Below are 13,781 nucleotides of genomic sequence, written 5' to 3'. Positions count from 1 at the left end.
CATCTGAATCCTGGTCAGACGATTAAACCATGGAGAGTGTTGCAGATCTGTGTGATTCTCTACATGCACAAGTAGAGGTGCTGATTGGGAGGGGCTACCCAGGCTAATTGTTTTTTCCAGGGAGCTGATTGCAAACCCGACTGCGAGTCTGGGCATTTGTGGCTGTGGCTATGGCTGTGATACTTCCTATGGTCAAAGAATCTGTTTGTATTGATTGTTTAACCTTACACCTGAAGGATTGAGCAAGTTAATGCCAGTTTGAGAAGGGAAAGAAATTGAAGGCTGAGCATGAATTGGATGGATGGATCCTCTGTTTGCGTTTTCTATGATTCTGTCAATTCAATGTACCATTTGCTTTGTAGTGACATGTACTTTCCACAAATTGAGATAGTTGTTTATTGTCTGCCTGGACTGGATGCGGAGAGAACCTGATGTATCTAGTCTTGAAGGAACCTTGAACTCTTCAGTTATTAGTGTAGCCTCACGTTTTTTAATTTTTTTCTGATCAGGGAAACGATGATCATCTTACTACGGCAAGTCCGTGCTCTGAACAATAACTCATTGTCTGGACTGTCCTTTGAACAGATCATCAGTCAAGTATCAGTCCTTATCAAAAACCATCAGCCACTACTTGCCGTAAGTGAATAGGAGCCATTTGTATGCTATTGCTATCTTAGATTGTTTGTTTTTTTTAAATTCACTCATGGGACAAGGGTTTTGCTGTCTGGCAAGCAATTATTGCCTGTTCTTAGCTGCTCTTGTACTGAGTGGCTGCTAGGCCATTCCAGAGGGCAGTTGAGAATCATCCATATTGCTGTGGGTCTGGAGTCACGTGTACGCCAAATCTAATGAGAATGGCAGATTTCCTCCACCAAAGAACATTAGAAGCCAGGCAGGTTTTTCCGACAATCGGCAATATGCTTTCATGGTCTTCAGTCGATTCATAATTCTAGAATTTTTTTTTTAAACTGGAATTCAAATTCCACCATTTGCCATGGCAGGATTTGAACCCTGAGCCAAGAAGATTAGCAGAGTCTCTGGATTAATAGTCTAACAATAATACCACTAGGCCTTTGCCTCCCCTAGATTACGCCAACGGACTTGTACCAATTTGCAAGTTGCAATAATTCTAACATTTGGAGCAGGGTTAACTGGGGTCATCCTGTTAGACACTGAAGTGAGCAATCAGTTGATTTAGTTATAAAGTTTTCTTTAATTTTGTTTCTGTTTGGGCAGTAGTTTCCATCGTAGCACTTAACATATGCTTTATCATATCGCAAAACTTATCGAGAAGTAGAATTTGAACACTGCGCTAAATTATGAAAACCATCTGATTCCCATCTCTATTCGAACCAGTCTCCTTTGACATAACCAAAACTATATTCAGCGAAAGGCACTGTATAAATGCAGGTCGACTTGTTGAATATTCTGCTCGAAAGCGTACAAGAATATCTGAACCCCAGACTTGACTGAATCTTAATCAGTCAGTAGGTTTGTGTAAGTTTCAATTTAAAGAGCTATTTATGCATTAAATGATTTCTGCGTGTGAATGCGTTGCCTGTCATCATGTTTTAGGCTCTTTTCTATTTAGAAGGGGTCAGTCAATGTCAGACAGCATAAGGTTATGATAGTGAGATTAAAGTTTTTTCAAGTCTTTTTGTGCAGGATTTACCTGATAGCCTATTGCTGTAGACAATGCTCCTATAAACGGGGAGTGAAGGAAATCCCAGTGGGCTGAGATGTGGAGTAATCTCCAAACTGAGTTTCACTTTGATTCATGTTGGCTTACACCAGGTAGCAGTCAAACTGATGCCTCATGTTAACTAGGTTTAATTACAGGTTGCTGCATCTGTATAACCTTTTGTTTTAAAATTTTCATTTCTCAGGATGGGATTAAAGTTGATATCGTTTGTCTTTCTTTTTGTTCTCCCACAGAGCAGTAATCTGGATTTTTCGAGCCTACCAGCTGATCCAATGTTACCTTCGGCAACGTGGAGAAACATTACACCAGATTCCTTGACCAATCAGCCTGGATACTCCGCGGGTTTGTCCCATCAAAGTGGAGTCAATCCTGAGGCAGCCCTTCAGGTATTCCTTTCTCGTTTTGTGTGTGCTTGTGGGCGTTTTGTGTGTGTCGGTCATTTTATTTTTCTTGCAGTTTTCCTCAGGAACATTTTAAATTCATGCCCCACTCAAAAGTGGGTTAAAACTGCAAATTGAAAGAACTATAATAACCAGTAGAGCAGTTTTTTTCTGCAGTCATATCTCGGAATGGAGCCTATGTGAAAGGATGTTATGCCATCTCATTATTATCAGACAGTTCCCCAAAACTTCTTTGTAAATATTAATCTCAATGATGAGGACAAATATCAGTAAAAATTCCACACCATCAGAGTAAGGGAACGAGGAATCATGCAGGAGGGAATTTCTAGCTCGGACATAATGTGTAGACTTTTGATGATTATAGCTCAATTTGGACAACGCACGAAGTTCTACAGATAAGAACAAAGTCAACAAATATAAAGGGAATGCCAAAATTCTCATCCACTTAGAGAAACAGAGACAGAACCTTAAACATGGAATTAAAATTGGAACAAGCCAGTAAAAGAGTAATTCCAAAGCGAAATACCGTCAATACTGGAAATTGGAAATGAAAACAGGAAGTGTTGGAAATCTTAGATAGTTGTGGCAGAATCTATGGGGAGAGAAGCAGAGTTAATGTTTGAGGTTAATAACTTTTTATCAGAACCGGTCCGATGAAGGGTTATCAACTTGGAAAGATAACTCAGCTTCTTTCTCCTGAGATGCTGCCTGACGTGGAAGATTTCCTGGCACTTTCTTCTTATTTCAGCAGAACAGGGTAGGTTAGATTCTGGCATTTCTGAAGAAGGGTCTAGGCCCGAAGTGTCAGCCTTCCTGCTCCTCTGATGCTGCTTGGCCTGCTGTGTTCATCCAGCTCTACACCTTATTATCTTAGGTTAGATTCTGGGTTTTTATTTAAGACTGTTGAATTAGAAAAAGCAAGGAGTTGGCACCCATTGGATTATTGGATGTAGTTCAGGTCAAGTAATGGAGCCACAAAAATGTCGGAACACTGAACATTTAGAATAAAAACAGGGATGAGCTATCACAAATACAAATGACCAATTGAATCACGGGGATGTTTAAATTGCCTGACTTTAACTGCTATCTAGACAAAAGAAACCCATACCAAGTTCCATCAATAAACAAGCAAAAAAATTTATTAATTATAAATGTCATTATTTAATGAGTGCCAAAAAATTATTAACTAACTGCCTCTAAACAAACTTAAACTACATGCTCTTTAAACCCAAACACACACATTCATTCACAAATAGGATACACAAGATAGACAGTTCTGTAGAAATATCATGAGTAGAAAATTTGAGTCCCAGCCACAATGGTGAATGAGTGACTTTTTCGCAGTTTTTTTTTTCACGATATTTCATTGTTGCAGTTTGCGAGCGATCCTTAATTCGGTGGTTGGTCAATTGGACCTAGGTCTTTGCTTGAGTTGGAAGTGCTTCATTTCAGAGTCTTTGAGTGTTGTTTTTTTGTTCCCACTCAGAGGGTGAGAAATAGGCCCATATTTCCTCGCGGGATTTCTGGAAGTCCAGGTACAACTGACCTATTCAGATGAATGACGAACTGCAACTTAAAAATCTGAAAGCTGTTGCTAGGCAGCTTTTCAACCGAAGGGCACCTAGTATCAAAGCCAGATCCTGCAAGAGTTGTGATCTTGTGTAAAAAAAAAAAAAAAATGTGAACACCCCACAGTTCCACTGTTTTTAATCTTCGAGGTTCATATTTCCTTAAAAGTGGAGTCAGAGGGAGTCAGGTTGGTGAAGAAGGCATTTGGTACGCTTGCCTTTATTGGTCAGTGCATTGAGTGAAAGAGTTGGGACGTCATGTCATGGCTGTACAGAACATTGGTTAGGCCACTTTTGGAATACTGTGTTCAATTCTGGTCTCCCTGCTATAGGAAAGATGTTCTGAAACTTGAAAGGGTGCAGAAAAGATTCACAAGGATGTTGCCAGGGTTGGAGGGTTTGAGCTATAGGGAGAGGCTGAATAGGCTGGGGCTATTTTCCCTGGAGTGTGGGAGGCTGAGGGATGACCTTAGAGAAGTTTATAAGATCATGAGGGGCATGGATAGGATGAGTAGTCAAGGTCTTTTCCCCAGGCTGGGGGATTCCAAAGCTGGAGGGCATAGGTTTAAGTTGAGAGGGGAAAGTTTTAAAACGGACCTGAGGGGCAACATTTCCACGCAGAGGGTGGTGCGTATATGGAATGAACTGCCAGAGGAAGTGGCGGAGGCTGGTACAATTACAACATTTAAAAGGCATCTGAAGGAGTATATGAATAAAAGGGTTTGGAGGGATATGAGTCAAATGCTTGCAAATGGGACTGGATTTATTTAGGATATCTGGTCGGCATAGGTTTGTTGGACTGAAGGGTCTGTTTCTGTGCTGTATAACTTTATGACTCTCTGACTCGAATGTGAAGCAAGCAGTATGTTCTCTGCAATGCAGCTGTGTGCAAACTTCTAGTTTTCTCAGTTTATTTTCCAAAAAGAAAACATGCAGTTTTCACAACATAGGATGGTCACAGTGGCTTAATGGCATGCTGTGCTGAGATTTGTATAATACAGTGATAATCTGTGATGGTGTGAATGACCTGTCAGCACCTTGCTTAACGTGTTCCTTGCTTCCTTGGAGGATGAAGATCCCTGTGTGATTTGCCAGGAGGAACTCACCACCAGTCGTCTCTTTGTAATGAAATGTGGACACAAATACCACAGAGAGGTAAAGGATCGGGCTCTTTTGATCTTTCTACTCTCATCTCCTCCTCTCCTGCAGGCACTGACTCTCTAATTGGATTGTGGTTTGATACAGGACTGGCCTGAATAGCTGACTATTCAGCTTTGGAAGGGGTCCCAGTCCAGTTAACCCTCCCCTCCAGAGGTACCCCTTCCTAGCACCGTGTCACTGTATACTGAGTGTGTGGGGAAACACAGGTTGATCTCGTTCCCAGAAGGTGCCAGAGCTATGGTGGTACCAAGATGCCCATCCCTGTCCCCACACTGAGTAACTAACCCAAATATAGACCATAGGACAATGGGAACATGAACAAATCATTTCACTCCTCCGGCCTGTTCAGTGTCCAGGGAATTAAAGACAAAAAGCTGACGAGAGGTTAGCAATGCCAATTCCAACAATCCCCCCACCCCCCCCAAAATACCCTCCTCCAGCCCAATCTGGAGGGAGGCCTGATCAAAAAATTCTAGCCCAGTGCCGCACACATCAGCAAAGGCCCAAGGGCAGATTGTGGTAATGACCACTCATAACCTAAAACCCCAGGCTAATGTTCTGTGGACGTGGCTTCGAATCCCACCATTGGGCAAATGGTGAAATTTTTTGAAAGTCTGGTGACCATGAAACGACTGCTGATTTGTTGTAAAAACTGATATAGTTCATAGAAGTCTTGTTCGAGAAGCAAGTCTGTCATCCTTAGATGGTCTGGCCTGGTCTGACTCCAGACCCACAGTAATGTGGTAGACTCTTAACGATTAGGTAAGTACTGGCCTAGTCAGTCCTGCCCAAGGCTCTCGAATGAATTAAAAAGAAGTTCATTGCTAAGTTCTTGTTAATGATTGCCATCTGTGTACCCCTTATTGTAGGGAAATGGGGAGCTAGCGGCATCATGACTGTGTGACTCCACATCCACAGCAATATGTTTGACTCTAATTGCCCTCCGAAATAGCTTAGGAAACAATTCAGATCAAAGGAAATTAGGCAGTAAATGCTGGCCTTGCCCAGCTATGCCCACACCCCACAAAAGAATGGAGTTCCCGTCCTTGCTCGCTGAAACAGTAACCCTCTCTGGGAGCAGCAGGGCTGTGGTTTTTGATGAGAATAGGTCCAAACCCTGTTGTTACATTCTTCATGGTGTAGTAGTTTTTTGATGCTCAGTGGCTCCGTGCATGTTCAAAGAAAGGCTACTGAGCTGTGATGACCAAGGACTGTATCCATAACCAGTGGGGAAAGAATTGTTGTTTTTAATAGAGATGGAGATTAAATAGAGAATGTAAACAATTTGGCTGTTTTGATCCTTATGTTCAGTCAGATCTTTCAAAGGAGTAAAGGCTCTTGCGGTGCAGTTACAGGAGTGTGGGGAGGCGATGGCCTAGTGGTATTAATACTGGACTGTTAATCTAGAGACCCAGACAACATTCTGGGGACCTGGGTTCGAATCCTGCCATGGTAGATGGTGGAATTTGTATTCAATAAAAATATCTCAAATTAAGAATCTAATGACCATGAATCCATTGTTGAAAAAACCCATCTGGTTCAACAAGGTCCTTTAGGGAGGTAAACTGTCATCCTTACCTGGTCTGGCCTACATGTGACTCCAGACCCACAGCAATGTGGGTGACTCATAACAATTAGGGCAATAAACGCTGCCTAGCCAGCGACACCCTCATCCCGTGAATGAGTAAAGGAAACCTGTGTCCTTAGCCTGTGCCCTTGCCTGGGGAGCTGATAAGCCAGACAGCTGGTTTGATACAGAGTGGGTTCAATTCTCATGGTTACCATGAAGGTCCCACCTTGTCAGCCTCTCCCCTCACCATGAGACATGGTTGACCCTCAAGTTAAACCACCACCAGTCGTTTCTCTCTCTCTCTTTCTAATGGCATAGCAGCCCTATGGTCTGGAAGGACTGTGGTGAATTTGTCTCTACTCTACCCTACCTTGCACTCTCTCTTCAGCTCCATCAGTTGATTGTTTTCTATTCTCCAAGCAGAGGTAGGTGGGACTAGATTAGTTTGGGATTATAGTTGGTATGAACAGGTTGGACCGAAGGGTCTGTTTCCATGCTGTATGAGTCTATGTTGGGCTGAATGGTTTGTTTTCATGCTGTAAATGCTTTGCAGATATTTGCAATATTTCCTCATTATGTGTTCTCTGTATTTCTTCTTGGATACAGTGTATCTCCCTGTGGCTGAAGGAACAGAAGACCTGCCCAAGTTGCACACTTAGCTTTGCAACCTCGTTCTCACAATCCTAACCTCATGACTGGAATCTGTAACTGTCGTCTGTTGGCTGACCCACCGGAAATGCCATCACTGGGCTTTTGCTCAGGAACCCTGTGACAGGAGTAAAGGCTGTTGTGGTGCAGTTACAGGAGTGTGTACGATACATTTCTGTTAGGACAATGGCTTTGGGTTCAAGAAGTAAATGTGGAATCCTGTCACATGGATTTCAAACTATTACATTGATGAGTTCCTATCAAAGTTAGTGATACTATATTGAATGATTATTTTGTGAACCATATACCAATTCCTTGGCTGTGCTACTGAGGCACATTTTACAAGTATGGGAGGGAATGTAATAATTTACAGTTTAAAAGAAATAAAAGATTATCTAAACATTGGCGTAGGCTGAGTATTGCATTGAACTTAGTGCTGGGTATAGAATCGGTCTGCTGAAAGGAACCTTTTGGAAAACGAGAAATTTGTTTTTAACTCCCCATTCCAGCAAGGAGAGTTTGTTCTTTCCTGTACTGTTCCCAGGGTAGGAGAGACAAGTGTGAGTAGCAATGAAGGACAAGCTTCAGAGCGTGACTGAGTTTTTTTTTTATCAAGGTTTTATTCCTGTCCTTGTATTTGGGATTGGTTTAGCCTAATGGAATTCAGGCATTCGATGGGAAAAGTCTGCACTTGCTACTTCCTCCCAGGCTGCTCACTAAGGACACTGCACTCGGCAGGACTTCCTTCTCAGCAGAAACTTTTGGGTGTGCTTTCTGAAATTACACCATTCCATTTTGGTAAACTACAGCTTCTGTGGTCTTACACTGTCAGCAGCAGGTTCTGATATGAACTCACTGCTTGGGTTAGAGCTCTTTCACTCCCTTTGCTTTCAGGGAAGACCCTGATCTCTTGGTGCATCGTGCCTAGAGTTCTGAGGTGCCAGCGTGATGGAAGAAGGTGGATAAGGCACAGTTGCCAGCTGCCGTCGTTTGAAAAATATTGGGGCACCCATCCACACAGTCTCTCATCCACTCTGCAAGATTTCAAAGCTGTCCCGAGGTTTGTTACTGACGGGCTAGCTTGGATAGATATGGATTGGATGCTACCTCAGTGTGCTGTTCTGCTGAGGATACAGGAGACACATTGTTAGGGCATTGTAAAGGCCATTTCATTCTACAAGGTGTACATAATATTTTTGATGTAACTAATTGTCCCAAGGGGTTTCAAAAGAACATTTCAAAACAAAGTATGACACTGAGCGACAGGAGGCGATACTGTACCAGAGGTCCACAAAAACCTGGTTAAAGGGAGAGGCTTTAATTATTTTAGTCAACCTGTTATGACACACATCCATAGCAGATGGGGCTTGAACCCAGGACTCTTGGATCAGAGGTAGGGACACTGTGGCACAAGAGGAAGATTTTATACAGGGTCTGAAAGGAGGAAACTATGGTATTGCAAAGTTCGTGCTCAGTAGGTAATGATGCCCATGCAGCTGAAAGCATCAGATTCTGAGGGATCTGACAGAATTGAGGCTGAAAGGATGTTTTTGCTTTGTGGAAGAGACTGGGAACTATGGTGGGGGGTTAAAAATAAGGGATCTCCCATTTAAGTGGAAAACATTTTTCTCTCCATTCCACATTCACAACCCTGAGTCATCCTCAGAGTCCAAGACAGACAAGATCATTGAATATTCTTAAGGTAGGGATAGGTAGATACTTGACTGACAAGGGAGTTGAAAGATAATTGTGGTAGACAGGAAGGTGGAGTTGAGGCCATAGTCAAACGAGCCATGATTTCATCCAACAGCAGAGGAAACCTTAAGGTGTTGAACGGCCTACTATTCCTGCTGTCGGGTTTGGTGCGGGGGGGGTGGGGGTGGTGGTGGCGGCGGGGGAGTGATGTTGGTTAGCTTGGATGGCTGGTTTGCTATACACATGACAATAACAGCTCAGGTTCAACTCCCACACTGGCTGAGGTTATTATAAAGGACTTCCATTCTCAACCTCTCCCCTCACCTGAGGTGTGATGACCCTCAGGTTAAACCACCACCCGTCATTTCTGTCTAACGAGAGAGAAGCTAATGGTCCAGTCAGACTATGGTCACTTCACCTTTACTCCTGTTCTCAAATGTTTGTATGCTTAAGAGGCAATGAGTGGAGTAATTTTAATGGCGCTGGATGAGATCACGGAAATAGAGGGACAACCTGAAAGAGGGATAAGACTTTAAAATCAAGATGGCGCTCAACTAGAAGCCATGTTGGTGAACACGAAGCTGTCAGAGGAACAGGATTTCAGATGAGGTAAAACATAAACTGCACGATTTTAGATAACAAAGTTTATAGTTGATAGAATATGGGATATCAGCAAGGGAGTTCATGGGAACAGTCAAATATTAAGGTAAGAACATGAATGAAAGTCTCACCACCTCTGTATCTAGTGATGAAATGCACTGCCAGGAAGCATGGTGGAGGCAGGATCAATTGAGGCATTCAAGACAGTATTGGATTATGATTTGGATACAAATAGTGTGCAAGAATACGGGGATAAAGCAGGAGATAGGTCATGATGCTCTTTTAATGAGTTGGTGTTGGCGTGATGGGCAAAATGGCCTCCTGTGCCCTGCCAATTCTGTGACGAGACCTGAACTGAGTGCTTGATACTTACCCTGGGAACTTTGATATGGAAAATCTTTTCATTCCTCAACATCCTGATGGGCACAAATTCTCTTTTAATAAAAAATTATTTGTACCGAGGTAGAAGTACCAACACGCATAGACCTGTTTTATTATAAAAGCTTTTTAATATCTTGTTTAAATTCAACACATTGTCACGTTGATTTTTATTCCATTAAAAAAAGTACTTCATTGTACTCCATATTCACTAATTAAGCTGAATTGTGAGACTGAACTGTGTCCAAACAGCAGTGGTTATAATTCTAGAGCATTTGGTCTGATCACAATCACTGGGATATTTTTATATCATGACAGAGTGTAATTCTCCAAGTACTCAATTAGTCAATACTAAACTAAGCTGTAGTGCTCAAAATTGTTGCAAATCACTGTCCCAGTTCCATAACATGGGGGTCATTTTTCTCTTGTACTCCAGTGATTGTGGACAGCTGACTTCCATTCTATGCAGAGATGACCCATGTCTGTAGAAATTCTTGTAGTGCAGTATCCCTACCTCTGGAGTAGGAGGCCTGGGTTCAAGTCTCATTCTCTCCAGACACTTGTAATAACATTGGTGGACAGATTGATCTGAAAATGTCTATTCTGTTGAAGGATGTCATGCAGTTTAAAATATACCCCTGTTTGGAAGTGATTCAAGGGCAGTGCAAGATTGTAATTGGGATTGTAATTTCCAGCACCTTGTAATGTACTTGATTCATACTGCAGTCTGAGCTCCAAAACAGTCATAGAAGTAAACTTTTCTCAGCTCTTGGCTGCAGGACTCTGTTATAGAAGACTCTGTTATTCAAGCCTCAGTGAAGGCTGTTGGCTCTGACACTTCGCACAGGCTCTACTGAACAGATTACTACATTCACCAGTGCATATTGCAGTCTGGAAGCTACACTCAAAATACTGAGTTGGTTCACGTATGTGTTTAAGATATAATTATTAGTTGCTATTCACATTGAATTATTTTAAAAGTGCATTTTTATTTTGGATCGGCCACCATCTTTCCTCTTGCACCTCACTCCAGTAAAAGGATATGTTTCAGTACTGTTACCTATTGTGACAGCAGCTGGTATTACTTTAAGACACTGACTATTGTTTTCTGTTTTTGTTTAATACATGAATCAAACATTAAGAACTTAACTACATTTTCATTGATTAAAACATTGAATCCTATTCTAATTAAGCATAATTTAAGAATTAAAACAGCATTAGCATACAATTTTAATTAACTACATCAACGTGGAAATTCGAATCTAGGAGTACAAATGTCTCTTTAAAGTTATTGCTACGATATACAACAACAGGATTTGATACTCTACCCAGCCACCCTCACAACGTTTAATGTAAATAGTGTTCAATTGTACCAAGACAGATTTGAGAATCCACCTCTGTACCCAAGTATCTCAGCACTGTCATTCATTTGTACCCTGGATAGGTTAAGCAATCAGGCCAGAATCCACCCCCCTCAGACTCGATCTCAGCAACGGAAGAGATGCAGAATAGAGGTTCAACTGCTTTACATTGAGGAAAGCATTGGAAGATGAGTCACTGTGCACCGCTTTCAATTGCCAGCTGTACAACACAAGCATACTATTGACAGCAGCTGTGGGGCAGAATGTCTGGCTTCTCTCCGGTACAGACTATGGTGTGCCAACTGAGATCTTGTAAAAAAGGAAAAGGTTGTTCCATATGGGGGCCAAATGAACTAACCACAAAAGTAAGATGATATGAATGGAGCCTTAGTTACTCCAAATACCTTTAACCAGTACAGGCTGTGATTGCACGGCCCTAGGTAACTACTTGCTGTAGTTGAAATGCCACTTGTCTGCAATGGTTATAATTAGTGTTTGAATCCTTCCTGTGTGGTCAGATGGTTCTTGAAACAACTGCACATATTTCACTTAACTGTTAATATGACAAATTTTGAGCTAAGCTCGTCATCCAGTACACTGTATCCAACTATAATCCCAACGTAAACACACACTCTTTTCGTAATGGTACTTCACAGCATTCATCTGTATCACTGTTGAAATGTAATTGATTATGTTTTCTTTTGTCCTTTAAGATAGTTGACCACCAGGAAGAACAGAATGTGGTTAATAAGCTTTATTCAATAAAAAGTTGAGAGAACAGACTGGGAGGAAATTTTGAATGGGACTGGCAACAAAAGGAAAAACTCACCAAAAGGAAGCTGCTGTCATATCACATGGGTAATGGCTCACCAGCTGAGCTTAAAAAAATTCTGTTCCCACATTACTGAGAGTCATTATACTATCTGATGTCAGTGCGTGTTCTAATCACAGACTACACAGGGTGAAGACACCAGAACCAGAAATAAAATACACAAGACACCATGGAGACAATCCTGAAGATTACATCATGTGATCTACAAGTTACAACATTTATCTCCTGCATTGAGAGTTACCATTTTCAGGACCAATCATCAAATCTTAACTGGGACATATTGAATGAAGCACATCAGTACGAGGTTCTATTGTTAGTTGTGTTGTTGATCTTTGACCCTTGTGGATATGATCACCTGGTCCTACGTTACAACAGCAATTATACTTCATTGGCTGTAATGTAGTTAGGTAACAAGGTAATTCTTACGCATGATCTACAAACTCCATGGCTGCTGGGTTTTCCACTGTGGGGTACAGATTAGAGTCCACTAGAGTCAGTAGAAGACGTATTTTAAAACAATAGCAGGATTACAGAGAGGAGGTCTTGTAGTGTAGTGGTAGCATCCCTGTCTCTGAACCAGAAGCCTGGGGTTCAGTTCTTACCCCAGGGCTTGAGAACCACAGGGAATGCTGCAAAACAGGTTGATTAAGAAGGGAAAAATTTGATTAAGAGGAAGAGTGAATGCATTGGTCATTCTTGCATTCCATTAGTTACACAAGGTGACATTTCCAAGGCTTGCTATTTCTTCCCCTTCTGAGACTTAATCTAAAAATCTCTCTAAAATACCTACAGCAGGCAGTAAAAGGAGGAGATGCTCCAACACAGTCAGGCTTTTGAGGTACGGTCACCCCCAAGCTACAGCCTCTGGCAGGAAAAGCAAGCTATTGAAGGCAAACAAAAGTCTACGCTCCTCATGCATCATTAGATGTGATAACTCGTCTTCCAAGACAATGGAAGACAGCAAGCAGTTTAAGTGATGTTGGTGATGGGGTCCTACGGAAATCCACCTTGACAACTGCATCCTCCCATTCACCCTTTGCTGTTATGTTGCTGCCTCTCCCACTCTCAATGCTTCCTAGCTCCTGTTACAGCCGGTGGTAGTGTGCACGCTAGTAGCGACTGCAATAAAGTCCAGGCCAACCTTAACATGACCAACCAAACCACTGAACTGGAAGAAGGAGAAACACTGTCATCTTTTAACACAAAGAAGAATGAAATTTTCCAGGTCATTTCTGACCCGCAGCCCGGATACACTTTGAATATCTTGGATAAATAGCTGAACCTCGCACAGCAAAGAGGGCGAAGGGGTCGGAGATGTAGATGTGGAAAAGGGAAATTTAGTGATGGGATTTGCTGAAAATGGACTCGCAGTAGTGGGGACATCAGAACCACTCCCTCGTAGGCCTTTAGCAATATGATGACAAGCAGCAGGCTCTCTATTGGGTGAGTGTGGCTGAATTTCAGTCAATTTTTTTGGGAAGGCGGCCCATCTTGGTCCGGATGTTTCTCAGCAGGAAAAAGGCCACCGTGGTGACAGCGCAGGTGACCTCCGCGATCCAGAACGCCATGTCCCAGCTGTAAACCTTGGCAATCGAACTGAATGGGAAGCCAGCCAGGAACCCCCCCACTGTGGGACACAAAGCAGAACTGGGTTACCAATGAATGCTGCAGATCAAGAAAAAGATTTGAACTAAATAGTGAGATAGTGAGAACTGCCGATTGCTGGAGTCAGAGTTAACAGAGTGTGGAGCTGGAAGAACACAGCAGGCCAGGCAGCATCAGAGGAGCAGGAAAGCTGACGTTTCGGGTCAGGACCCTTTTTTCTGAAGAAGGGTCCCAACCCGAAATGTCAGCTTTCCTGCTCC

General features: G+C 42.3%; 2 protein-coding genes across 2 annotated transcripts in view; one reads left to right on the top strand and one right to left on the bottom strand.

Annotated features, from left to right (window-relative positions):
• Positions 1 to 7,452, top strand: part of LOC109917571 (E3 ubiquitin-protein ligase TTC3-like) — a 110,379-nt gene extending 102,927 nt beyond the window's left edge. The window contains exons 35-38 of the mRNA XM_048615338.1: positions 510 to 636; positions 1,936 to 2,088; positions 4,740 to 4,826; positions 7,009 to 7,452. Coding sequence (XP_048471295.1) covers positions 510 to 636; positions 1,936 to 2,088; positions 4,740 to 4,826; positions 7,009 to 7,089 — 448 coding nt within the window. The 3' untranslated portion in view covers positions 7,090 to 7,452. The remainder of the gene's footprint in view (positions 1 to 509; positions 637 to 1,935; positions 2,089 to 4,739; positions 4,827 to 7,008) is intronic.
• Positions 7,453 to 11,823: 4,371 nt separating this feature from the next.
• slc37a4a (solute carrier family 37 member 4a) overlaps positions 11,824 to 13,781 on the bottom strand; it is a 31,057-nt gene continuing 29,099 nt past the window's right edge. The window contains exon 5 of the mRNA XM_048615366.1: positions 11,824 to 13,543. Within this exon, the coding sequence (XP_048471323.1) occupies positions 13,377 to 13,543 (167 nt within the window). The 3' untranslated portion in view covers positions 11,824 to 13,376. The remainder of the gene's footprint in view (positions 13,544 to 13,781) is intronic.

The sequence above is a fragment of the Rhincodon typus genome, chromosome 32 (genome assembly GCF_021869965.1).
Source record: "Rhincodon typus isolate 14 chromosome 32, sRhiTyp1.1, whole genome shotgun sequence".
Classification (NCBI taxonomy): Eukaryota; Metazoa; Chordata; class Chondrichthyes; order Orectolobiformes; family Rhincodontidae; genus Rhincodon; species Rhincodon typus.
Note: the sequence above shows the minus strand (reverse complement) of the source record. Positions and strands in the feature narration are given on the sequence as shown.